We start from the raw sequence: 27,616 nt of genomic DNA on the forward strand, positions 1-27,616 counted from the left end.
AAGAGAAGGTGTAGGAATACACGGCGAGCATCCGCCGGGCAGGATTGTAGAGCCTCAGTAACATCTTCACATGCGGTTCTTTGGATCCTGTTAAGTTTGGTTTTATTGTACATCTTGCTCAGCGACCGCCACCACACAATAAAACCGTACATTAAGATGGAACACACCACGACTCGTATATCCAGAGAACCATTATTGACCAAAAACCCCGTTTCCTAACAGAGGTCCCCTTGCAGGCATTGAAGGCTATACAAGCCTTTCTAACCTTAGTTTTATGTTTAGTTTCCAATTTCCAAGATGGCCCCGAGATACTTTTCATTGGAGGAAAAAGCCAATCTTTGTTCATTCAGCTGCGGGTGATTTAATGCAGGTGTCCTTGTTTTGGTGGTAAATAACATCCGTTTTGGTTGAATTTATACCGAGTTCGCACCTTGCAGCCCACAGACCTACCTTTCCTAAAGTGCTTTCCATGATTTCGCTCATAATCGAAGAAAACATCCCTGACTTTATTATCACCAAATAGTCAACATACGCTACCTTCGCCCCACTCCTGTCCCGTGTAAGTTAAATTTCGTTCATCACTATCAATCACAGAACCGGAAAAATGGCGCCCCCTGGGACGGCTATCGCTCACAGCACCGGTCAAGTGACCTTCCGTATCTCCGCCAGGGTTGATCGTAGCAGTATGCCGTTCGCTCGTATTAGACAAGTGTTGCGAGCGTGTATTAAGCGGGAAGCACAATTACGATGCGTGCGGAATGCGGACGAGAGAGGCTGCGGACCGCACGTATTTTCGATGTACAAAGAAGATTTCAGGTCGGCAAAGTTCATTCCACATCGACAAAGTTTGGGTGGTAAGCCCTAAACCAGGGGTCCGTGGACCGAAAAAAGGGGGAGTAAGTTGCTCCACATTTGGTCCGATTCAGCATTAAGTTGATACGGACTTAGGACCCCACAATTCTCAAAAAAGATATGGGATTCTATGTTCTTCGCCAGAATCTAATTGAGTTGAGTTGAGTTGGGGAAACGGAAGGTTAGGTTTGGGTTGATAATAACGTCAAGGAGAGACTCACCTGTTTCGTTGATTTTCGAGCATTGGGTTCGCAGCCTGTCAATAGGTTGGCTTTTTTCGCTATGGTGGTAGGCGTCAAATATGTCGTTCTTCTCCTGGAACTAATCGGCTGCGAACCATGTAAGCCGCTCCGGTCTGTTCCAGTTTGCCGACGGTTAACACGCTGTTCTAAATACAGAAAAGCATGCAGGTTCTTTCTGGTGAGTATAAATGTTCTGGCGGCCCGGTCTGATTATGCTTCAGGTTAAAGTTGCATAATTCGGCAAGTCCTTACACGACCTCCGCGTGGTGGCCGCTGGAAACCGTCTTCGGGCGGGCCAAGAGTGTGTAGGGCCGGGCTGGGAGTATGCTCATCCAACTGACGAGGATCTGCTTGTCTGCTGGTCATGTGTTAGGGGCAAGTAGATCTGGCGGGGGGATGGACTGAAGCAACAGCTCGGGGATCGTCCTCCCTGCACTGGAGAAGGTGCTAATAGGACCCCAAGCCAAGGTGGAACAGCATACGGCGAGGTCTGCGTGGCCAATGGGGAGCTTGGTCTTTAGTATGCGAACTCTGAATACCTTGGGCACCTTGAGTTTCAAATAAGACCCTTACCCTGGTGGCCGGGCCAACCAAGGTGGACATTCTTCCCGGACAACTCGTGGAACCAAGACATGGACTCAATTAACAAAAAAACTAAAATGACGATAGAAGAGCAGGCGATGATGCCAGGCACATCATCGGAGGACGAGCTGCTGGCCTCCAGCCAGGAGACAGTGGCCGTCGAGAGCAGTACACTCGGTGCCAGCCGTAGCACCGTTGTGCTGAAACCAACCGCAGGGACCTCCCAGAGCGAGGCGTCAGACGGACTAGTGGCTTCCAGCCTGGAACCCACTGCCGTCAAGCTGAGTGTAGCGAGTACCAGACATAGTACTCCTGACCCCAAGCCCTCAGCGTCGGGGATCCCTCGAAAGTGAAAACCGACAAGAATGTCGGTCGTCGGAAACCGGCCAAGAACCGAAGGTCCACGGGTGTCCTGCTCAAGAGCCAGTACCAGAAGGCCATGCATATTCTCGGCAAGATTGCCAAGCATAAGAAGGCCGGTACTGTCGACGAGCGGGATGAAAAAGACCTCGCTAAATACCGGGCGATTGTCAATGAATACAACAGCAAACGCCTGGCTGACGAGCAGAAGGCGAAGCCCATCGTTCTAAAACGCAACCGATCTCAAGACGAGGTCGAACAAGATAGGAAGCGGAGCAGAGTGGGCAAGAGCGCAGACGCCAAGCAACATCCGAAGGAAATTGTACAGCAACCGTCAGCCGGCGGGCCACGTACTGCGAAGCCCTTCAGCGACGTGGCCAGGAGTCACTTACGTGTGGCGCTGGCAGATGGCAATTCTGCTAGCGGCAAACTAACGCTGGACCGCTGTGGACCAGCGTTGAGGCTAGGCTGTCGGGCATGGTCTATGAACATCTCGTGGAGACCGGAGCAAACACCCGGGACTCACTCCCCACTTTGATTCATCTCAGGTGGTCCGTGGGTTCCACGTAATAGCTTGCATGGACCAGTTCTCTAAGGACTTTCTCGGTTCGTGCGTCGCTAAGATCAGCGACGCCTGGGAGGGCGTTCAGCTCAAGATCATCCCTTACGACGAGATTCCCAGGAGACCGGTCGCTCGCATCTGGTTGCCGAAGATCCGCATGGAGAAGGACAAGCTCGTCCATTTCCTGCGGGGAGGAACCTCAGATAAACTGCCAGCCCGTACTACTCCGCATAAACGAGGAGTGCCTGGAGGCACTGAAAAATGCCGATTATAATGTGTGGTTCGGAGTCAGGAATGCCAAAGTAAAAGTGTTCCGCTCTGCAAAACCGGATGACGACCTTGACCCAATCGACGCCGCCAACGAGCTGTTGGAGGAGATGACGATCGACGGTCCGACGGGGGCTGACAAACCCCCCACGCAAGCAGATCATGCTGAGGGTAACGCAAATAAATCTACAGCACTCGAAGTGCGCCTCGGCTAATCTGCTCGTCTTCCTCTTAGAGGAAGACATCGACATCGCATTAATACAGGAGCCCTGGGTCGGAAGCGACCGAACCATCAAAGGGCTCCAAAGCAAATATTTTAATTTATTCCACAGCACAGGAGACGCTGATCAGGCTAAACCTAGAGGTGCGAGGAAGAGTCTGCACGCTTTCCTGTGCCCGGACCTGAGTTCCAGTGACCTAGTTGTGGTCAAGCTGGAGCAGGTGGGGGCAGAGAACGTGTATATTTCCTCGGCGTACATGGCTCACGACCGATCAGCTCCGCCAGAAGAACTACAACATTTAATGAGCACCATAACAGTAAAGAAAGTCAACCTGCTGATAGGCTGCGACGCGAATGCAAGGCATACGCTTTGGGGCAGCTCCGAAATCAACGAAAGAGGTGAGTCATTCTTTGATTTTATTATTACTTCAAATCTATCGGTGTGTAACAGGGGCAGTACACCAACCTTTCATTTCCCCTGCTCAGAAAACTGTGACGGTTGGGGGGAGGTCCTTGACATCACCCTAATAACCGACAACGGGATTCTTAGGGTGGAGGACTGGAGAGTGTCTGACCAGAGATCCTTCTCTGACCACAGTTGGATACTCTTCAGTCTAGATCTCGCCGCAGAGGTCTCCAAGCCCTTTAGAGACCCCAGGAGGATCGACTGGAGAAAGTTTGGTCAGGTAATTAAGAACAAACTCTCCGGTGCGCAAATTGGTAGGATTGGCACGGCAGACGAACTGGAGTCAAAGGTCGGGGCTCTGGAGAAGGCATTCGATACCGCCTTCAAAGTCTCGTGCCCTGCTAAGTACAGCAAAAAGACCCTGCCACCGTGGTGGAACGAAGATCTCTCTGGTCTCACCCTCCACGAGGTAATTGGCACGGTTGAGCGGTTGCTGCAGCACAAGCAGTATACCCTCGCTGCTTTCTTGGATATAGAAGGAGCTTTCAACAACGTCAGTACCAACGCCATCAAGGAAGCCTTGACCGGTATTGGATTGGAGGGGTATCTCACGCATTGGATTATATCCATGCTGAGTACCAGGATAATCCAGTCCGATCTGGGAGGCAACCACTTGACCAGAGCTGTGAACAGAGGCACGCCCCAGGGTGATGCCATCTCACCGGTGCTCTGGTTAATAGTAATGGACAAAATTTTACGTACATTGGACAGCAGCGGGGTGAAGGTGGTGGCGTATGCCGACGACTTGGTGATATTAGTATCAGGGATGTTTCTGTCCATTATGAGCGACATCATGGAAGGAGCGTTGCGAAAGGTGTGCCTGTGGGCCGCAAGATGCGGACTCAGCATAAACCCAACCAAAACGCAACTGATGCTGTTCACCACCAAGACAAGGGTACCTGAATTCCATCTACCACAGCTGAATTAACAAAGATTGGTTCTTTCCTCTAATGTAAAGTATCTGGGTGTAATCCTGGATCCTAAGCTGAATTGGAGGTTGAACATAGAACTGAGGGTTAAGAAGGCCTGTATAGCCTTCTATGCCTGTAAGAGAACCTTTGCAAAGAAATGGGGTCTCCGGCCGAGGATGGTTCTCTGGATGTACACCGCTGTAGTGCATCCGATCCTGACGTTCGGCTTTAATGTATGGTGGCAGGCTTTGAAGAAGAAATACAATAGAACGAAGCTTAATAGGATTCAAAGAACCTCGTGTGCAGGTGCTACGGGGGCTCTGCAGTCCTGCCCGGCAGATGTTCTCAATTTACTCCTGCATCTCCTCCCCTAAACCTCCACATCAAATATGTTGCCGCGTGCAGTGCCGTCAGACTACGTGAGTCCGGATGCTGGCCAGCGAAGTCCTACGGCCACAGCAACATCCTAGATGAAATACCTCCAGAAATCTGGGCATCCATCACGGACTATGTCACACGCAAGCTGAACTTCACGAGAAACTTTGCTGTGGACCTTCCAACCAGGGCAAAGTGGAAGATCGGCGGCGTGTTGCAAGACTATGACACGGTATTCTTTACGGACGGATCAAAGATGGCCTATGGAGTCGGCGCGAGGGTTTTCTCGAATATACACGGTGTATCCAAATCGTATGGTCTCCCAGGTTTCGCCAGTGTATTCCAGGCGGAAGTACTGGCGATATTGCAAGTCTGTCGATGGCTGGAGCGTGATTCGAGCCCCAAGCGTAACATAGCCATTCTGACCGACAGTCAAGCGGCCATCAAGGCCTTGTACTCAACGACGACATCTTCCTGGCTGGTGGGCAGGCACTTTCTCTGCGATTGCCCAGCTCTGGCTCGAGTCAGGCTGCGGACACTGGGTAAACCATTCTTTGGGGACCTCAGCGAGATTTCTAGCTGTAGGGTCGGAGAGCTGCTTTCCTTCGTAAATGTTACGGGCTGGCTCTGAAGATCCGAGCCGGCTGGACTCTGCTTCCCTGTTCCCATAACAACAGTCACGGTCTTAGGAGTTTGTGGCATCAAAACGGCGCACCAAAGCGCTAATTGGGCTCCTCGGAGCGGCCACTGATATCTACCTACCCCATAAATGTTCTAGTCTGTCTCGATCAGTGTCCCTTGTGCTGTGGAATAAATTGTAATATTTACTGTGGAAAGCTTTGGTGGGTCGGCATCCTCCAATCCAGAGTGCCTATATTAGTGTTATACCGATATATTCGTCTCGGAGGAAAACCAACAAATTAGCTGAGGCGCACTTCCAGAACTGCAGATTTATCTACACAACCGTCAGCAGGATCTGCCAGCGTTTGGGGATCAGCGCTTATTGTCGTTGGTAGTCAGTTAGCAATTTGCATAGCCTACTATCTATATATTACGAAAGTGAAATGATAAAAGCAAACACCATGGTTCAGATGATATTTCAAATATATTATAGTGTTTAAAAAATGAATAATACAGTTCTAAAACATAACTTTAAATAATTTCGAGTCTTTCTTCTAAAAAGGCACTACAGGTAAAGATTTTGTGGCCATTTCGTCTACCAAATCGTCCTTCTTCTCTTTCACTCACTTAGGTCACTAAATATTCCGAAAAAAACTTAAACAGTTACAAATAATTTACTAAGAACAACTTGACACTTTCTTACAGATTCTCCAAAAGTGGAAATCGGCTGAAACTGTTTGATATTCGAAATGGCCCGCGTTAAGCTGTGCTCACTTTATATCTGTAGCCTAAATAACAAATACATAATACAAAGATGTAGTAAAGTTGCTTTGAAATAATGATAACGACAATAAAGTACTTTATTCATTAGATGGGAGGTAAAAAAGGTCCCAATTTCACTTTTTCCATTCATCGTCATGTTACCATAATATCAACGATATATCGTGCGTTGAGTCGTTTATGTTGAGGGCACAGCAGTGAGGGTAGCCTCATTGAAGCATCGGCCCGTGGCACAAAGGTGTCACCAAATTTCGGCCTTTAATTCACATTCCCCTCATTTGACACGCAGATTAGTTACTTAAAACTTTTCTGCGTGGGGTGTTGCGGTTACATTTTGTGCGCTCGAGAGAGGGGTCATCCTCTTGTTCGGCAGCCCCAAAATATGTACATTTGGTTCCGGAAAAAAGAAAAGGAATTCAGACGAGTGTTCTGAAGGCCATTAAAACTGCTTTCAAAAGCAAAACATTGAATATGCGAATAACAAAAATAGCGTTTTTCCCTAACGCATCCTAAAGATGATAAAAAAATAGAAAACCGTTGCCGCGCCCTCTTGTCGTCTTCGCTTCAAATACTACTAAGTAGGGTTTTTCATAAGACAATATGCTCGCTAACTAGGCTATCAGTTGGCAGACAATTTAGTTTCGATTCTTGCACAAAGCGAAGCGTTCCGCAAATCATTGGCACATTCACATGTATATATAAAAGTCTGAATAAGATATGGTGCTCTCGTGTCAAAGAAACACAGAAACAGTATTTACAATTCCAATATCTAAATGAAAATATTTCACATTCGATCCTAAGATTTTGAGCAGGAAATCGGCACTGTCGTCTACATTAGACAGACAGGCGAAACCATAATGTTGGTTATCGGTCATTCGTTCAGGTCGTTTCGACGTCGCAGCAATGTCAGACTTGCGTTCGGATCACTCAGTGAGTATGTCTCGGGCTCGAAAACTGGCGGGTACTCCATGTTAGGATAGTCTGGTGTTGAATGGGTACTCGTTCCCGCAGAGCTGGTCTGCGGAAGTGTTGAAGATTGTTGCGAAATGCTCGAAAGGTCCTCGTTGCCTATCGCATTGATTGCTTCAGATGTCCCGTGCCCAGCCTGAAAAAGAGACAAAATCAAAATTATAAAGACGATCTCCTTCTCTCTCCTTCTAGCTGATGATCTGAACAGCTTTGACCCCGACATCGAAAAACAATTTTTGACAGCGAAAATTCCAAGACAGCGTCACAGCGGATGCCGTTCGTTTCAATTATGCGTTGGTCGGGCAGTTGGGCTTGTCTCCAACGTCCTCGAGGACTGCCCTTATAGGCGGTTGAAAGAGCAGCTCGTAAGACGCCGGTCAGTAAGAGCGACGGCTAAATTTAACCGCTTACTGACAGAACTAATGCTGGGTGAACGTGCGCCAAGCCAACTGCTGCGTGAGATGAACTCCTACAGTCTTTGTGTATCCAGAAGTGTGCGTATTCAGGGGCTCTGGATACGGTAGAGGCGCTCAAGCTAAGAGAAGGAAAATACGACGAGTCGCAAGTTCGAATCCCGAGTTCTCGAGAGTTTAAGCTACACGCACGCGGCTGCGCTGAACCCCGCGTGTTTTTTTTCGGATTCTTTCGGGGCAGCAGCAGTTTTCTCGATAATAGGCTAGTTTGGCATATCCGATCATACCCTCGAATGATGAGGATTTCTCAGACGTGGTAGAAGGAAGCAGTGAACAGCCGCACTCGGCGATCCACTCCGTCGCAACGTTCAAGCTGCCACCGTTCTGGTCATCTAGACCAAAACTTTGGTTCACACGAGCCGAGGTGCAATTCTGGACTCATCGACTCGCGAATGATTCGTCTCAGTTAGACAAGATTATTTACGAGCTCAACCCGGAGTATCTTGCCCAAGTTACGGATTTAATTGAAACTCCGTCCGCCGCTGAAAAGTTTCAGGCACTGAAGGAACGCTTGACAAGTGCTTTTGCCGTATCGAGGAAGAAAGAGTTGCAAGAGCTTCTGAATGGCCTCGAACTCGGCGACCAGCGTCCTTCCCAGCGACTGAAAAGCGCTTCGAGAGTTCCGGAAGCGTTCCTGAAGTCGCTTTGATTACGTCGATTGCCCGAAGACGTTCGAAAAATGTTAAGCGCGTCGGAGATCAAGGACCTCTCACGGTTGATCGAGATGGCAGATAGACTGTTCGAAGCACGAGATTCGGCATACGTAGCCACAGTTGAACTCCCCAACCCACCTTTTTTTTTGGGGTGGGGTAGGTGAATGCATTTACGCACACAATGTTGGACTCCCGATTCGGTACGTCGTCGGACTACCAACTAAACACCTCCCCATCGTCAGAGAGCTAGCCTGGAACCGTTTGTCACATTACTTCGGGCTAGCCCCCGAACTCTCCCGCCTTTTGCGGAGCCTTCAAATCAGGGAATTCCTTTCACCAACGGGAGAGGAGGAAGGAAACTGTCAATTCAAGGAGCCCCCTGCCATCCGGCTCCTCCACCGGTCGATTTCTATCTTCTTAGCAACGAGAAGGGTCCGAACGTAATGGGCAACACGGTTCCACCTGTCAGCAGTCCTCAGCATCTCTTCCAAAATGTTGTCTGGAGAGAGATCCCCTGTGTTTAAATAGAGCTGCTGACGAACCCCATCCCACCTTCCACAAGAAAAAAAAGTGTAGTGGGCATCGTCCACAACTCCATTGCAAAACACACAATCCGGAGAACGCACCTTTCCAATCTTGTGCAGGTAAAACTGAAAACTTCCATGCCCACTTAAAAATTGGGTAAGGAAATAGTCAGTCTCACCATGCTTCCGATTCAGCCACGCACCTAAGTTGCCGATGAGCCGCGCAGTCCATCTGCCTCTAGTTTCATTTTGCCAAGAGAGCTGCCACTCGTCTAGAGTGTGTTGCCGTTCTTCGCGAGCAACCACCTCCCTTGCGCTTGTATATGGCCTGACGCTCCCTAGCAAGAAGGGCAACGGGGATAACTCCCGCGATCACCATCACGGCCGGTTCAGAGACTGTGCGGTACGCAGACACCACCCGTAAAGCTCCCCGTCTCTGTACTTGCGCGAGGCGTCTACGATATACCTCCTTGCTAAGAGCGCCAGCCCATACCTCTGCGCCGTAGAGCAGGGCAGACTGCGTTGAGCTCATCACGAGACGTCGCCTACTAGACGTAGGACCCCCAATGTTTGCCATTAGCCTACTTAACGCCGAAACTCCAGCCGCAGCCTTGTTCGCTGCTGCTTGGATTTGCTCAGAAAAGCTCATCTTTGAGTCAAGAGTCAACCCGAGGTACTTTGCTGCTGATTTTGATTCGATTATCGACTCGCCGAACGATATGGGACGCAGGGTCGGAATTCTCTTTTTAGTCAGGATGACTACTTCGGTTTTTTCCAGTGCAAGGTTGAAACCATGAGTAGTCATCAATCCGCTTACCCGTCGCATCAATATGCCGAGCCTGCTTTACGCCTGTTCGACAGTGCGTCCAGCAACAAGCACTGCAATATCATCTGCGAACCCACCTTTGCAGTTGGATGCTATGCAGAAGGAGCTGTCTGCTCTCCGCTCTGAATGTAGCAAGGCTGACACCGGCCGGGGTTCCCGCTCATCTTTGAACCGCAGTTTTACCGTCGCCCGTTAGGGTCTGCTTTTATCATGCGCGGTTCAGAAGTCGGGCTCGCAGATCGCCGTGCAGATGAGCTACGAAGACGAAGAGATCGGAAAACTAGTACCGACGCTGTCGAGAGCGTCCAGCAGCCAAGCCGTCTTCACATTCGTGGCGAATCAACGGGCCTCCTGTTCCTTATCGCCACCAGCGCCGACATTTCTGTGGTTCCCTGTAAGCGCAATGCCCGCCACCCGAATCCGTCGACATACGAGCTGTACGTAGCGAACGGGTCGAGAATTAGTACCTTCGGGCAACGATTGTCGTCGCCCAAGTTAGGTTTTTACCGTTTTGTGTGACTGATGAGTCCCGAGCGATTATAGGCGCCAATTTTATTCGCCATTTCGGCCTAGGGTTAGATATCCGAAATCAACGCATAGTGAGTCAGCAAAGGGGTTACGTGTGGCTAGTGGCGCGCCAGCAGTCGCTACGGTTAGTGAACAGACGCGATACCACCAAATCCTGAGACAATTTCCGGCATTGATCTGCGTTAGTCCCAGGATTTCAACCGCACGGCCATCGACGGAACATCACATCATAACAACCGGTCCAGCCCATCAGTATTGGAAAAATCTCGTCGGCTTACTGCCGAGAAATTGACTGCAGCAAAGTTAGAATTCGAGTACCGTGGACGAGCCCGCTGCACCTTGTTCCTAAAAAGGATAGTTCCTGGCGGTCCTGTGCCAATTATCGTCGCGTTAACGCGATCACACTTCCCGACCGATATCCCATGAAACAAATCGAAGACGTTTTGGCAGGACTAGCGAGTAAACGCATTTTTAGCAAAGTAGACCTGTTAAGGGCTTTTCATAGCGGAGAGCGACATACCCAAAACAGCGGTCATCACCCCGTTCGGTTTGTACGAATTTCAAGTGATGACGCTTGGGTTTCGAAACGCCGCCCTGTCTTTCCAACGTTTCATGGGCGACATATTAAGAGGACTCGATTTGTGCGTTTCGTAGCCGACATTTTGGCTTCATCAGTGAGCCTGGAGCAGCACGAGCAACACCTACGGATAATTTTCCAACGACTCAACAGACATGACGCTGTGATTAATGCCTGGTAGTGCATATCTGGCGTCTGCGAAGTAGAGTTTCTTGGCCATACCATTGACCAGGACGGAATTGCCCCACTGGCATCGCAAGTTAAAGCGTTGCGTAACTTTCCTCAGGCGGTCATGCTCAAAGAGCTCTGAAGGTTTCTCAGAGCACTGAACTATTATCGGCGTTTCATTTCTAATACAGCGAATCTGCAGCCGAAAAACGACAATGTGAGGATCAATTTGACTGACTCCGCCATTGGAACATTCGACGAATGTCGCGAAAGCATGGTTTCCACTACACTACTAGGTCATTACGAACCAAAGAAGCCATTGGCCTTGGTTACCGACGAGTCTGATGTGGCGGTCGGAGCCGTGGTTACCACTCGCATATTTTCAGCGAAAGATGTCTAAGGCAGAACGGAATTACAGTACGACAATATCGAAGAAATTCGTTTGGCAGTGGTCGCGCTGATGTGTGCAGTGCCAGGGCTCGAAAGTGGGAAAATAAACGAAAAACGCCATCCAACCGTTTCCGATGCCCGACCAACGGTTCCAGCAGGTTCACATTGACATCGTCGGACCATTTACTCGGTCAGGTGGTTTCCGATACTGCTTCACCATGCTCGACAGGTTTTCGCGTTGGCCCGAGGTCTGCCCTTTGAAGGACAGTCGACGAAGTCAGTTGTCGAAGCATTCTACTCAACCTGAATATTACACTATGGGGCACCGACCACCGTTACCATGGATCAGGGCGCACAGTTTGAATCCGCCTTGTTCAACCGGCTGTAAAGCAACCCGCACCAACCCGTACCATCCGGCGACCTACGGAACAATCGAATGATGGCCCCGGTCACTAAAAGCATCCTTAATGTGCCATGAAGACGAAGCAAATTGGATCCAGCTGCTGCCTACGGTGTTAATTGGTCTTCAAAACAATGTTAAAGAGGATCTCGGTGTGAGTTAGTATTCGGAATTACTCTTCTTCGATCCGAACGCATGGCTACAGGCAAGTAGACTTGATTTCAGGACTTCAATGAACGTTTTCGCTTCATAATCGCGGACATCAGTATGCTTATCTTAGACGCGGATTTCCTGTGCCACTATAGTTTGCTAATGGATATTCATAACAGATCCCTTATTAACCCTACAACTTTCCTTAGGTCATCAGAAAAGATCTCATCCTGCTTACCCAGCACTCTTTCCATCGTTTTTGAAGACGTTGCTGACGCACGTATTCACACACTTCTTCAAAAATATCGCAACATCAATACCCAAACGTAGTCTCTCTGAGCCCGTTAAGCATGATGTTCAGTAACCATATTAAGACTACTGGCTCCCCATTTTTCTCTAAGGTGCGTCCATTATCACCGCAGAAGTTCGCAGTTGCGCGGAAAGAATTCGAAGAACTTCTTAAGTAGGGTATTTGCAGACCTTCAGACAGTTTTGGTCATCACCACTTCACATGGTCCCTAAACCCAAGGGCGAATGGAGACCTTGTGGCGTCTAAATGCTCAGACGATTCCAGACCGGCTCATCCACGACTTCGCGCACTCTATCGCAAACTGCCGTATTTTCTCGACCTAAGTCTAAGGTCAAGGCATACCACCAAATCCCTGTAGCTCCCGAAGACATTCCGAAAACGGCAATTAGCAAGCTTTTGGGACTTTTTGAGCTCTCTAGGATGACTTTTGGGCTGTGTAACCCGGCGCAAACCGTTCAAAGATTCATCCACTCTGTGCTACGAAACCTTAACTTCTGTTTCGTATATTTGGATGATTTTCTGGTCGTGTCTTCCTCTGAGTCCGAGCATTTAGAACATCTCGAGTGCATTTTTCAACGTCTTCTTGAGGCCGGTCTAGTTCCTAACGTTGAGAAATGCAAAAATTTCTACAATCGCAAGTGAGATTCCTCGGCCACCTGATTACACCTGAAGGCATCCAACCGGACCCGGTCAAGGCGCAAACAACTTCGAGCTTCCCGTTACCAAAAAACCGTCAAGGATCTCAGAAGGTTCTTGGGCATGTTAAACTTCTATCGTCGTTTCTTGCGCAAGGCCGCTCATCATCAATCCTGGGCGTTAAGCCTTATTGTCTGCGCTGAAAACCAAAGACTCCAGTCTGATTGCGTGGTTTCCAGAGACTGTCCAGGTGTTTAAGTTACTCGCCGCGTACCTCGCCATACTTCCGGTATTCCCTTGCAGGCAGGCCATTCACATTATTCACAGACCATAAGCCACACTTTGAATCAAAAGCTCGACAAAACGGCCCCTTGCCAACTTCCGCATTTGAGTTTTATCAGCCAGTTCACTTCCGATATTCAACACCTGTCTGGAAAAGATAACGTGGCTTCTGACGCTTGCAGAGGACAAGATCCCCGCCACCGTCGATTTTCCGGCAATCACCCAGACGCAGAAGGACGATGCAGTTCCTCAGAGCTTGAGGACCGATTCCAAATATACATTGAGGGAGTTTCCTATCTTCGGCTCGACATCCAGTATATACTGCGAGACGTCAGACAAGCGACCAAGACCATATATTCCGGCAAATTTTCGAAAGGAAGTATTTCACACCGTTGACGATCTAGCGCACCCAGCCATTCGGACAACGAATTGGTTAGTCACCGCAAAGTATTTTTGGCCGTCCATGAAGAAGGAGATTAATTCTTGGGCCAAGCAGTGCATCGCATGCCAGAAGTACAAAACAACAAAGCATGTGTGGAAGGAGGTAGGAGTGCTCCTTCGGTCCACCAAGCGTTTCCAAACAATCTACCTCGACATCATTGGCAAACAATCATCGATAAATTCACGCGGTGACCTGAGGCAATACCTCTGAAAGAGATTACTGCACAATCTTGTGCTGAGGCCCTCTGTCGAGAATGAATTTCACACTTTGATGCGCCGGGAATTATAATCACTGACCAAGGAATGCAATTTGAGTCCTCCCTTTTCTCAGACTTGGGCAAAATCCTTGCCACCGGACAACCAGTTACTACTCTCAGTCCAATGGGATGCTCGAAAGGTGGAACAAGGCGCTGAAAACCGCTATAATATCCCAAGACGACCCTTCTTGGTTGCAGGTCCTACCACTCTTCTTGGTCTCCAGTCAATCGCGAAGAGTTTGCTGCAAGTCGGGGGGATAATCTGAGACTCCCCAGCGATCCTGTTCTCGACGTCAGGTCGGGGCTACCGGTCTGTTGCGTCTGCTCAAGGACGCAATGCCAAAACTGAAGCCGCCACCACCCGCCAACCACGCGAACACCGTGACTGACGTGTTCAGAGATCTCAAATCCTCTACGCATGTCCTAATTAGGACGGAAGCTCCTCGGATACCACTACAGCCAGCTTATGAGGGCCCCTTCGAAGTTTTCGAGCGAGGCCGATATTATTATAGCCTCAACATCGGGGGCACAACCAAACGGATCTCCTTGGCTCGGCTAAAGTCCTTCGTCCAGCAAGAAAACGCGACCAGGACGAGAAGCTCGCAACGGGTCCGCTTTGACTTGCGGCAGCCGAGTTGATGGGGCTGTGCGTCTAGTTTCTGGCTGAAAACCCCCTTTGGTTTGCAAGCCACGACAATTTTTGGCAGCGAAAACTGTTTTTCGATGTCAGTTGGAGTTCGATTAGGGAAGCAGGCGGTTGTGTCCGCCCACTAACATTAAGTAAATATGTTTCAATAATAAATTTAAATGTTGTAATGTGATATATGAATGAATAAGTAGTTTTGATTGCATGCAAACTGGGCTTTTTTTGAATATCTGCTGTAAAGATCGACTACGACTCAAAAGCCAGACAATGGATCTACATCAAGTTAATAAAAAATACAATCGGCATACCTTCCCGAAAATCATCGGCGAAAAAGTTTCATGATCTAAATCCGCCCCGCCTCCTCCTCCTGATGTATTGTTGTTTGAATGTTGTCGTCCAAAAATAGCTCGATGTAAACTTGGCGATCCGAGCAATTTCCGTTCTTTTGGTGTTTTCGTAGCCATCACAAATTTAGTAAGAATCGGCACGGGAGCTGAATTCTTGCGATTATTCTCGATTTTCTTATCTTTAAATTCTGAATTGTAAGTGTGACTCTTCTTTATGTTCGATTGGGGCGGAGTTAGATTGTCGCTAGCCCCAAAGGAATGTGCATAGATGTTCGTTTTCTTGTTCAAGGGTAATGTTAACGGTGCGAACGTTGCATGTGAAGAACTTTTACCACTTTTATGGTGATGATGGTCTGAATGTTTGAATGGTTTGTTGAATAGTTTTTCGCTAGATGTCTTGAAAGCCTCGAATTTTCCTTTTGTTTTCTTGAAGCTTCCGCCTCGACTTGATTTGTCAGTGCTTGAACCGCTTTCCGTTGCAACAACTGTACCGTGCGATGAAGCTACTTTCTTTTTCGAAGAACTGCTTTTATCCGTAGCACTTGAAGAGGACCGTGAAGCTTTGTGCAGATCCGTGTTCGCTGGCTCGTCTCCGTAGATAAACTCATAGCCGAAATCGCGCAGTTTGAGGCCTTCTTTTGTTCGTGTTCGTTTGATGTCTTCATCGTCCGGATTAAAACTCATCTCATAGTCAGGGGTCTTTGGTAGGCTTCGACTTTGGATCTTGGACAATTTTCCACCACTTCCATGACCCAATGTGGATCCACTGCCATTGTGCATGTGATCCTTTCGACTTGAAAGCACTCGAACAAGATCTTCTTTCTTTTCCACTCCTAACTGCACTCGATTGTTGTAGTTGTCTCTTGCTTCCTCCTCTTTCTTTCGCAGCATCAAGTCCATAAGCGTAACACGACCTTGTGGGTTATTATGAGGGTCCCAGGCATTTGAGACCACATTGATTTTCGGCAGTGAGCAATCCATTGCTTTCGATGTATGGAAGTCAAATTCAACTAAGTTTGGATTTGAGGCGTGGATGTAATTGTAAGGAGAATTCTTGCGTAACTTTTTTGGATTGTCTGACTTTGGTGATGTGTCCCCTTGGCAATGTACGCCAACCGACGAATGCGTTCTCCCATCACCGTTCAATATATTATCAACATCGGATCCCATGCCACCCTTAGAGTCAGTACTGTACGTTGATGTAATGGATTGCTTCCGGACTCTCTCAGCTGTATAATTGACCGACATACCCGTAGCCCCGATCGAGCCGGACATCATTCCGTCTTGATGATAAATGCCACTCGTATTGGTTCCAATCTGCAGACCATGCGTGCCACCGGGCACTTTTCGGTAGCTTCGAAACTGAGCCGTTGGAACAGGAATATCGCTCGATGACGGTTTCTTTTCGGTTCCACTTTTGAAAGCGGCCAGTTTCTTCAGAGAACCTAGATATCTTTCGTGCTTTGAAGGTGATCCTGTTGCCGCATTATCCGGAGTCAACGACCCAGGGCTTCCAAACTGTCCTGATCCAGACTTCGATAGGTGAATTGAAGGAATGGGCGATGGCGTGGTAAGCTGCTTACCAGGCCCTGATGTCACCAATTCATCTTCTTCGTCATCCGTGTTATCAGTTTCAGAAAAAATCTCTCTAATCGCGTCGGTTGTTGGAGTGGCCGAAAACCCAACGGCGCTCGTGTCATTACGAATATTTGGCTTTTCTTGCTGAAGCGTGGCCTGTTGAATGTATTCCATCCACTGGTTGAGAGCTTCTACAGACTCCGCAGCAAAGTAGAGAGTTTTCAGTTGGTGGTAGACCTTAAACGCGAATTGCTTAGAATGTACTTCCTTGGCCAGAGATACTGTAAAACCGGGCAAGACTACCATACAACTGGCCTTGCGCGAGTCCTTCCTCTTGAACCCATACAAAATCGTTTCTATCAGAACAAAGTACAACTTCGCCCAGAATGTGATGCCTTGTCTGTCTTTTGTGCGTCGATACAAATGTCCTTGAATATCGCTTGTCCCTAATGATTTCAATGTCACTGAGCGACGTTTGGCTAACAAACTATTTTTCTTTTTCAAAGTCAGACTTTTCGTTTTTGTTGGTGTTACCAGTTCACTTTCCTCTTTGATTGCTTGCTCCTTTGGGTGTTGGTGCACAGACGCAGTTGTAGAAAGTACGCTGTTGTTTGTTTGGGATAATGGAGAAGGTTTCAATGGAGTTGGTTGGTATTGGAGGGAAACTTTATCGTGTTGGAGTAGAAGTTGTGGCTTTGGTGACGGCGGGATAGCTGGCGGTTGTAATTCTACTTGGCGTTTTGGACGTGGTGGGGGAGCAGGAGGTGGCGTACTTTGCAGAAATTCTTTTCTAGGCTCAATTGCTGGTGGTGTATCTGCAGAAAAAACACGAAACCAATATTGTCAACTTCAAGGAACGATTGAAAACTAAACTATTTTTTTCCTGACTTAAAAGAGAGAAACGTACCAGACTCTTCGCCGGTGTTATCGTAAGCGGGAGTACTATGGCTTTTATCGAGCCTTCCCCTCCGATTCACAACGGCTGCGTTGATACACTGGACAGGCTCCACCGAATTCGCCTTATTTCTCGCCGACCTATCTTCCTCAAAGCATTGATTCACATCATCTTCGTCTGCATAAGGAATTGGTTCGAAAGTTTCTAAAATGGTGTTTTCTACGTTGCAAGTGTACTGCAAACGGAAAGGATCATTTTCAAATTCGTCAAAAGCTTACTTGATCAACCTACCTTATTATCTACTGGGTAGTTATCGGAATTCATGCTGGCGTCAAACCGAACTACCTTGCTCACCCCCGGTTTCGATTTGCCGCCCTCATTGCCAGCCACGGTGCCTTCACCTTTCGTTCCGTGTTTGTCAGTCGATACCTGTGACAATGAGTTATTCATACCGCTCAACAGATGCTCGTTAAATTTCGAATTTCCAGCTAAACCCAAACATGTTGCTGGTCTCGCCGCGATCTCCAGACCAAATCCAAACGAAACAGATTTGTCTCGCAGGCTAGGCGATGAAGCTTCATCGTTTTGGCGAAGTTTCCGTTCGTCCCAGAATGGGATATTTCCAATGTTTTTCAAATGTGTTAACTCGGTCCCGCAAATTGTATTTCGTCGTTGCAGCACCGCTCGCGGCTTCGGCATATACAGACGTTGATTGTCAGGCGATTTTAAATCGGTTGGTGTTAGAATATCACTACATGAGGAGTCGGTGTCGGAAGAGTTGTGCTTCTCGGCGATTTTCAGGGGCAACGTAAAGTCTTCAACCGCAAGAACATTTGACGGGGCAGGCCGAGGACTGGGTAGATTGTCGCCCCATCTGCCAGGCAAAGCGCGTTTCTTACTAGGCAATCGATATGGTTGCATATATATTTGCCCATAGATTTTCGTATGCTTAGGGCACTTCTTGAGAGTTATCAGGACGTCGGGAGATGATTCTCGCAGCTGCATCATCACAGATTTGTACTGCCAGCCGACTACAGTTTGATAATGGATCTGAACAATTTCATCCCCGTCTTCAATCTTGCCTGAATTGTGCGCAGGAGAGTTGTGTTTAATATCACTAATTTGATGAATACCATGGTAGCTCGGGACCACATTGAATCCCAACTCCGATTCACGCTTTTTCAATGTGACTAAGTTCAAAGCGCACGGTTGCAAAAGCATCGGATCGGTGATGTCTTGAATAATGTAGTCGGCAAGTTTCGCCAGCTTTTCCGCAAGTGCACTAATTTGATCCACTGGGTTTTCCACGAAGCGGTCCCGCTGTGCGCTCGCTGCCATCTCCAATCCAAGACGAAGCATATTCTTTCGAATTTCATTGAATTGTAACTGGCCCTTGAATGGAGATCGATCCAACCAGCCGATAATCGGCTTTGTTGTGGCAATCGTTCGCGAAATATCATTTAGCAATTGAGTTTCTAGTTTCGACTTATCACAGTGATAGTTTAATTGCTTGTAGAGATTGCGTGCTGCAGTGGCTACGTGCAGCGCGAGGAACTGTAAGTTCTCTTTATCGATGTTATAGTGCTGTTGCAACAAAATTCGAATTTTTGAAATCTATTCATCAAGTTTTCTATGATTACTTACAAAATTCCTCAAATGTTCCACGGCTTCTAACACGATCTCCTGATGACCGATCCATATCATCCCAAGTTGTTCGAGTTCATATGGCCGGATATTGAGCAATTGTTTCCCTCCTACTTCGTTGTTCGTGAAGGAATGTACATAGTGCCTCATAGAATCATCCAAACCTGTGAAATTATGTGTTGAGTATATAGCATAGACTAAAATCATTTAGAAATGTTCTTCGAACTCTTCCCGCGCAACTGAGAGCTTCTGTGGTGGTAATGGGGGCAAAGAAATCGAAAATTTACCGCAATGTCGTCCGTCCTGTCGCTCTCTATGGTTCTGAGTGTTGGGCAACTATAAAAGACAATGAACGACGTCTTGCGGTAATGGAGACGAAGATGTTACGTTGGACTAGTGGCGTGACACGTTTTGATCACATCCGAAATGAGGATATCCGTGATCGTTATGGGGTTGTACCGATCGTGGAAAAGTTGCCAGAGAGGCGTCTTCGATGGTATGGTCACGCAGTTCGTGCTAACGAGAATTCATTTGCCAAGATTGGTCTGAACATCAAAGTCGATGGTAAACGACCAAAAGGAAGGCCTAAACAACAGTGGCTTGATACGCTGGATGGGGATTTAAAAGCCTCGAGATTGCACCCAGATCAGGCATTCGATAGAGCCAAATGGCGAAACCGATCACGACGAGCCGACCCCGCTTGTGAACGGGACAAAGGCTGAAGAAAAAGAAGAAGAAGAATGGGGGCAAAAATAGAGGAGCCAGCGGTGTCGGTACGATACTGAACATTATGATAACGGAAGAGAGTCTAGTGTTGCGGTATTTTTAGAAAATTGCGCGAATATGTGGATCGGAAAAGTTTTCAAAAATGATGGAAGGAATATTGGTCATTCATCGTCTATCTGGTAACCTAAGATAAGTTGAAGGGCCAATCTGGGATCTGTTTTGCAGATCAACTAGCAGCCCATGCTGTCACAGGAAGTGTACGCGCAAGATGGGAGTACTGATATTCGCGATAGCGAAGAGCCAAGAAAAAGTTTGTCGAAGTTCTGAACTCGTGTCTACCTATCTGTAGTCTTACGAGCGGATCAACGAGAAATTTGCTGCCGCTAGTTTTAAGACTTATAGTGTTAGTCTATAATTCCGAGATGCGGAAAGAACCATATCGATAAGTTAGTGCGCCGGGTCAAGAGGTCGTAAATTGGCAGACGTTGTAGTGCTACTACTACCCGATCGCCTTTTCGAAACACAAATCCAGACCGTGATCCAGTGTTATTTCCCGAACCCAAGGCACCGACTGTCTCCAACAATTCAGAAACGGTGGCAGTTAGCGCTACTACTGTAACTGGGCAGGAGTCGCGCATGGACCGAATTTTATCGTCGTTGGCAACGAGTGGTTTCAGAGACTCGGAGTCCACATATGCGAGAATAGCCAGTGTGCTGTCTCGAAGTCTCTGCGGCAACAAAAACTGCTTCATTTCGTGCAGCAGTTGGCTTAGCGTCAGCTCTGTCACCTGGCGTTAACTATATCAGCAGGTGACTTAGTTGCAGCTTTTTGTGAGAGCAGTCCTCGAGCATGTCTAAAATAAACTCAATTATCTCCTTACTCCACCCGGCGAACGCGTGGTTAAACCATTATGACGCTGGCAAAAGCAAATTATGTCTCGAGGCGGTGGAACCGTGCTGCCGAGCTCTTTCTCTAAAACGATGGCACCCTTACTGCCAGGCCCTTCCCTTGGTTCTGTCTGTAGACATTTTATGAATTTTTCCAACTAATATTCCTGGTGTAGACGATTTTTTTTTTAGAAATGTCTCCACCCACTGGCTGCCGAGCAGTTGAGATCATACTCGCCTAAAGAGTTCACTTTCCGTGGAAGCAGTATACTCAGTGTGGTGCTGTAACCAACCGCAGGGACCTCTAGGAGTTAGGCGACAGATAAACTAGTAGCGAGGATCAGACATAGTACTCCTAACCCGGAATCCTCGACGTCAGGGGATCCCTCTAAAGTAAAGACGTCGCTCACCGGAAACCAGTTAAGAAGCGAAGGTCCTCTTGTGTGCTGTTCAAGGGTCAGTGCCAGAAAGCCGTGCATATTCTCAGCAAGATTGCTAAGAATAACGAGGCCGGTACTGTCGACTAGCGGGATGAAAGCGGCCTCGCTGAATACCAGGCGTTTGTTGAGGAATATAACAAAAAATGCCTAGCAGACGAGCAGAAGGTGGAGCCCGTAGCTCTGAAACGCAATCGATTTCAAGACGAGGTCGAACAAAACATCAAGCGGAGCATAGTGGGACAAAGCTCGGACGCTAGGCAACCTCTGGAAAAAGCGAACTGCGAAACCCTTCAGCGACATGGCCAGGAGCCACTTACGCGTGGCGCTGGCGGATGGCAATTACGCTAGCATCAAAGGTATGGACCAGGGTTGAGGCCAGGCTGTCGGAGAGTCATTGAGCATCCCCTGGACGCCAAAGGCGAATACACGATATCCATCCCCTGCTTTGATTCCTCTCAGATGGGCCGTGGATTCCACGTTATAGCTCCAGGAACTATCTCGGTTCGTGCGTCGCTAAGATCAGCGACGCCTCAAAGTTGAAGCGGATCCTTGTTAAAGAACATAGCCAGAAGCTGGGTTATCTGCATTTACAAAACGGGGAGGTACACAGAAAGCGATGAAGAAACGGCAAACCATTTGCTTAAAGTGAACTTCGTAAGCAGCGTCTCAAATCTCATCTCGGGGCCGACAGATACATACAGCCCTCAACCGAGAGACTGAAATCTGGCATGTAAAGTAGTATAACTGGAGCGAGTGAAATGGGCATTTAACTCGTTCCATAGATACAAGTCTGCAGGTCTGGATGGCATCATTCCTGCGCTAGTAATAATGGGTCTACATATTCGGAATATAAATCGTGTATGCCTAACACACGCTTATATTCCAATTAACTGGCGTGATCTGAAGGTGATATTTATTCCCAAACCAGGAAAACCAGCCTACACGGCTGCCTACAGGGAGGGGTTCTCTCTCCTCTGTTATGGCTCCTGGTAATGGATATCCTGTAACGTAAGCACCATATCGAGGAACAACATCAGAAATTGAAATAATAAAAACTTGTTGTTTCTTTTTCGTTGGTGTGGATATTTATTCTTGCAAATACCTACTTTTCTACTTGTTAGCACTGATGAAGGGAACAAGTGGTTCCCGAAATATCGGTATTTGCAAGAATAAATATCCACACCAACGAAAAAGAAACAACAAGTTTTTATTATTTCAATTAATTAATCGTTGGAAACACCGCATAAATTCACTCAGATTAACATCAGAAATCCCGCAGATTGCTCTGATACTGTAGGCCTGCGATAGGTAAGACCTGGGGACTTTCACCAAAACGGATGCATTGAATGTACACATTTATAATAAAACCCATTTTGATGTATGCATGCATCGTCTGGTGGCCGAGACTGAACTTTGCTAACAGCAGGAAGCTGCTAACGCAATTTCAGAGGCTTGGTTGCCTAAGTATTAATGGAGCAATGAGTACTACGCCGACTGCGGCACTTGAAGCTCTCCTAAATCTACCCCCATGTTCTCGGGTAATTCGATTGCGGAACTGGCCCCACCCCTCGGAAAAATGACGACCATATTCCAGGGGTAGATAAATGCCATTTCATTGGCAGCAGATGTCTGCGACAAAAATGGAGAAGTCGCACTATTCGAATCTGTTCCTACAGTCGGGCAGCATTGTCAGTACTAAACAGCAACGACATGTCAACCCAGTTAAAGTGGAGTTGTCATCAGGTGCTGCTGAAACTTGGCCGACTGAACGAAACACTCCTGCTGTGGGTGCCAGGGCAGTCAAACATCACTGGTAATGAAGAAGCTGACAGACTTGCTCGCCGAGGATCTGGATCCGCAATGGTGGGGCTAGAACCAGCTTTTGGCATTCGGCCGTCCACTGTCAAGTCTACTCTGAAGGGTCAAAATTGCAAGGATTCACGTAATCTAGTGGAGAAATTTGAACTCTTGCCGGCAGGCGAAAATTCTCATGACACAACCTGGGGTCGCCAGAGCGACATTTTTGTTGTCCCTTAAGAAGTGGGACATGAAAACAGTGTAAGGAGCAGTGTCCCGTTAAAAGCCCTACTAGGGTTTTCATGTCCCACTTCTTAAGGGACAACAAAAATGTCGCTCTGGAATGGCTGGAGCATGATCCGAGCCAAAAGCGTTACATAGCCCTTCTGACCGACAGCCAAGCGGCCAATAGGGCCTTGTACTCAGCGACGATATACTCCAGGCTGGTGGGACAGCGCAGAAACGCGCTGAACAGTCTGGGCGACCTCCTCTGGGTTGCCGGCCATGGAAACGTAGAAGGGAATAGGCGGGTTGCCGGACTGGTCAGGACGGGTTCTGCTTTTGGCAGTCCCTCGGTGGGTGCAGTTTGTGTCCCGCTGGCGTCTTTCAACGGTGGAATCTGCTCACCCTATTTAGCAGTCGCAGACCCCACCACCTATGCCAGGTAAAGGATTTGGCCTGCTTATAACAAAACCCGATGGCGAGAGCTCTTGTGCCAGACGGGTGCAAATGCATATAAGATTGCGTCGATCTACATAGTATAGCCATAAGTTCTGTCAGTCGATGCGAGGCCGCCGAAACTGGTAACACTGTGCACGGATAGTACCTAATCATACCCCAGTTCCGTCAGAATTTTAGGTTCCAAAGGTCAATAGCGCGTGAACGACAACACGATGAAGCTCGGTAACTACGAAAAAAAAAATCGCGATTATTGCGTTGCACCAATGTGGGAATACGCTCAAAAAGATTCATAGTTTGCTAAAAAAAAGCTGCGTTTTTAGATCATTAGCTCGATACCGCCAAACAGTTGATGTGGTTGACAGGCCATGAGAGAGGCACTCCGCGCCCGAATGTCGTGCATGCCGTACGTGTTCGTCGCAATCCTCTCTGTAAGCAGAAACGAATGTCAGCGGAAATGGGCGTTTCAACTCGAAGTATGAGTCGTATTTTACGAGAAGATCTCGATCTCGGTGCGTACCGGCGGTGCCATATGTTAACGTTAAAACTGAAGAAAGTACGTCGAACTCGGCGTGCTGCTCTTCTGCAACGATTTTCCGGTAAAAAAAATATCGCGAAATTCTATTTTCTGATAAAAAATTTTTTACCATCGAGGAAAAATTCAACCAACAAAATGATCGAGTATATGCTCACAATTGTTATGAAGCCAAAGAAAATGCTCCGCGAGTCCAACGTCGTCACCATCCTACTTCTGTCATGGTATTGTGGGGCGTCTCATATGTCGAAATAACTGATATTCATTTCTGCGAGGCCGGCATCAAAAGCAATGCGAGCGTACACGAAAAGATGTTAGAGGGTGTTGTCGAGCCATTGAGTGAATTTCTATTCGCTGGAAAGCCGTGATGTGTCCAGTAGGACTCGGCCCCCGCTCACAAAACCAAGATAATTCAGCAGTGGTTAGCGGCGCATATTCCTGACTTCATAACCGCAAATGAATGTGTTTCAGGCAGCCCAGATTTGTATCCTCTGGACTACATCCTTTGGGCTAAGTTAGAGGAGATTGCCTGCGATCGAACTTACACCGATTTGGAGAGTTTGAAGGCCAGCATCGTGCGTGCAGCTCGGGAAATGTCACTTCACACTGTGCGTGAAGCGATCGATGCATGGCCTCACAGACTTCGGGCCGGTATAGCTGTCAGCGGCGGCCATTTTGAATAATTCTCTTTGGTTTAAAAGCGCTATGTTTCGCTCTTTTCTAATGGTGTACTTTTTGATTGATTTGCTTTATTACTTCGTGAGAAATAAAGATTTCTTTGACTGACAGAACTTATGGCTACACTATGCACACGGAGCACTGGCCTATAGGGGACTACGCTTGAGGGGAAGCCCTCAGATAATTCCTTTGCGATTGCCCATGCTACAGACACCATGTTAACCATTCTTTGAGGACCTCAAAGGGATCTCTAGCTTGGTGGGTGGGACGGCTGCTTTTCCTCCTGAATGCTACAAGTTGGTTTTGACAATCTGAGCCGGCTGGCCTCTGCTTTCATAATAGCAGTCATGGCCTTAGGGAGCTTGTGGTATCAAACGATGCATTACAGCGTTAATTGAGCTCTTCAGAACGGCCACTGATACCTACCTACTCCTGCCAAACTCCGTGTAGTCCGAGGAACATGTAATCGATGCTCCTGAACACCGTGTTTCTGGAAAATATTAAACAGAAATCAACACAAAGCCAAGATGGCAGAGTAACCATTTGCGAAAGCCTACAATGCGACCAAATCAAGTCATTACATCATTTACTCGACCTAATGCATCCAATCTGATGAATTTCGTTGATAAGCCCAACAAATTTACTCCACAATAATAGCAAGTATAAGTGAGGTTGCCAAGCATGTAAAACTCTCCATATTGATACGCTTTCAGTCACTAAAGCAATCATCGTAGTTGCATCATCACTGATCGAGAAACTCCACAAAAACTCGAAGCGCATTTCGATAGCCATTTGTCCGGCTCACTTGCCCGCAAAACTAAACAATCCAAGTATGCACTCGCTAGACCTCAAATGCAGCTCCTTTTGTCATTAGAGAAAATCGGCGTAACAAATATCTTTTATTCCTCAAAATTTCGCTGCAATAAGCCAAAGGGGGCTGCTCTTCGTTTATATGTGTTTATTATTTTAGAGTTGAAACAAAATCGGTTAGATGGATTCGAGTTAAGGGTAGACGACAAATAAGTATTGTATTAGGTTGACTGCAGGATTCTATAACAAATGCCCCATTTTTTGGCCGCTGCTATTCAAGAGCGCGACGATTGCAGACAAGAAAACATTTCCATCAGCAGCAAGGTGTCCTCTGAAGAAGGAACAAAGCGGAGAATATGGGCTCAAAGCTTCCCACAAATATAAAAATATACAAAAGTCTTGATGAGTTTGATAAGAATCTGCCGGAAACTGTGGAGCTTCTGCGGACGGAAGAAGGTGATCGGGTGTACTTAATAGGCACCGCCCACTTCAGCCTCAAGTCCCAGGACGATGTATCACTCGTTGTGCGAAATGTGCGACCCGATGCGATTGTTCTGGAACTATGTCCACTTCGCGTGCATGTGCTGCACTACGATGAGGAAACTCTACTCAAGGAAGCTTCCGAACTCACGTCAACCAAAAAACGTGAGATCATTCAAGAGCATGGGTTTTCGGGGGGAATGTTCTATATTTCCTTCCTTAACATGAGCGCCAATATCACGAGGCAATTGGGGGTCGCACCCGGCGGTGAATGCCGACGAGCTGTAGCGGAGTGTGCTCTGGTTGAAAACTGCAAGATTATGCTCGGGGATCGACCGATTAATATTACTATGAAGCGGGCGACAGCGGGAATGTCCATGGGCCAGCGGCTTAAGCTTGCTATGATGCTCAAGCAATCGGCCAAGTCGAGTGAAAGAGATAAGATGACCTTCGAGGACGTAGAGCGCTACAAGTCCCGCGACATCCAGCCCCTCAGCGGAATGCGGCATCGTTTGCCTTCGGTCTACAGCTCGTTCGTTACCGAGCGCGATGTAGTGTTGGCGCACTCGCTTCTCCTCGCAGCTAGTATTATGAGCGTGCTCAAGACAAAGGGACAACCTGCCAAAGTGGTAGGAGTTGTTGGAATGGGTCACCTTCCAGGAATCATTAAGAACTTCGGCCACACTACCACGAACCAAGTAGCTGGTCTCATGACTATTCCGAATACAAGTTGGTTTGGTACTTCGCAATCCCTCATCCCCGGCATATTCCAGAAGGCTGGCTTGATAGCTCTGCGAGGGGTGCAGGGTGCCAAGAAAATGTTCTGACAACGGTATCGGACCTGCAACCATGGTCCGCATTTGAATGTTTGCAAAGTGAACTTTGGTCTGAGTGTATTTTGGAAGTTATAAAGCCTTTTTACATCCACGGCGTGAACCATAGCAAATTGAATGTTGTGTATTTTTGTGAGCAGTGAAAACAGTTGAGCCGCATGAAATCGAACAGTTATTAATAAAATTTATCACAATCGGCAAACGGTGTGCTTTCATTACTACGCCCACTGCTAAGATCCGCCGGTTTTCAGCGCAGTTTACAAACCTTTCAGCCAGTCGGTGACCTGATCTGGTGTCCATTCCGCCACATTTATGTAGGCCATTTTCACGGACTCGAACAGAAATTACGACGCCGCAAGCTGCACCGACGACCAAATGTCCGGGTCCCGCTTCCAAGGCGGCTAATTCGAACGCGGTTTTTCCACGGCCAATTGTTTTTATTGCGACATTGTCCTAGCGATCAGCGAACTATTGTTGATTGCACTTTTTGACTTTTCGAGTATCGCACGGTGACACATACTAAGGTCACGTGACCTGGTCTGCGTATTGGCTGGTTGAATGAATGGAAGGAATGAATGAAAGAACGTTCTTCGGCGTGAAGATGGCTGCGGGTTGTCTGTGGAGGAGCGCGGAAAATTTGATTTAGACTTTTGTTTGGGTCTTTGATTGCAAAATGCTGTAGATTTTAGAAGCCTGGTTCGCAGATATTCCCTCCACTTTAGTAGAAATTATATCATCGGAATCTTAGCACAAGCATAGAAGTCTTACGTATAAATTCTATGATTTTTTTTAAATTTCTGCCTCAATCCTTTTCGATGA

General features: G+C 47.6%; 1 protein-coding gene across 1 annotated transcript; it reads right to left on the reverse strand.

The window, feature by feature from the left end:
- Positions 1-5,923: 5,923 nt before the first annotated feature.
- Positions 5,924-27,348, reverse strand: LOC119650469. Its single transcript, XM_038053357.1, has 6 exons — positions 27,063-27,348; positions 18,933-19,096; positions 17,580-18,872; positions 17,301-17,523; positions 14,777-17,208; positions 5,924-7,343 (listed from the first exon to the last, which is right to left on the reverse strand). The coding sequence occupies exons 1-6, from the start codon at positions 27,118-27,120 to the stop codon at positions 7,110-7,112; spliced, it is 4,404 nt and encodes a 1,467-aa protein (XP_037909285.1). The 5' UTR covers positions 27,121-27,348; the 3' UTR covers positions 5,924-7,109.
- Positions 27,349-27,616: the final 268 nt, after the last annotated feature.

Source organism: Hermetia illucens, chromosome 1 (genome assembly GCF_905115235.1).
Source record: "Hermetia illucens chromosome 1, iHerIll2.2.curated.20191125, whole genome shotgun sequence".
Lineage (NCBI taxonomy): Eukaryota > Metazoa > Arthropoda > Insecta > Diptera > Stratiomyidae > Hermetia > Hermetia illucens.

Excerpts from the sequence above, each read along its gene's own strand:
- LOC119650469 (XM_038053357.1), bottom strand. The coding sequence starts at position 27,120 with ATGGCCTACATAAATGTGGCGGAATGGACACCAGATCAGGTCACCGAC. Across the intron at positions 19,097-27,062 it reads GGTCACCGACTGGCTGAAAG|GTTTGGATGATTCTATGAGG; the intron begins GTTTGTAAACTG and ends ATAATTTCACAG. Across the intron at positions 17,524-17,579 it reads ACTACCCAGTAGATAATAAG|TACACTTGCAACGTAGAAAA; the intron begins GTAGGTTGATCA and ends TTCCGTTTGCAG.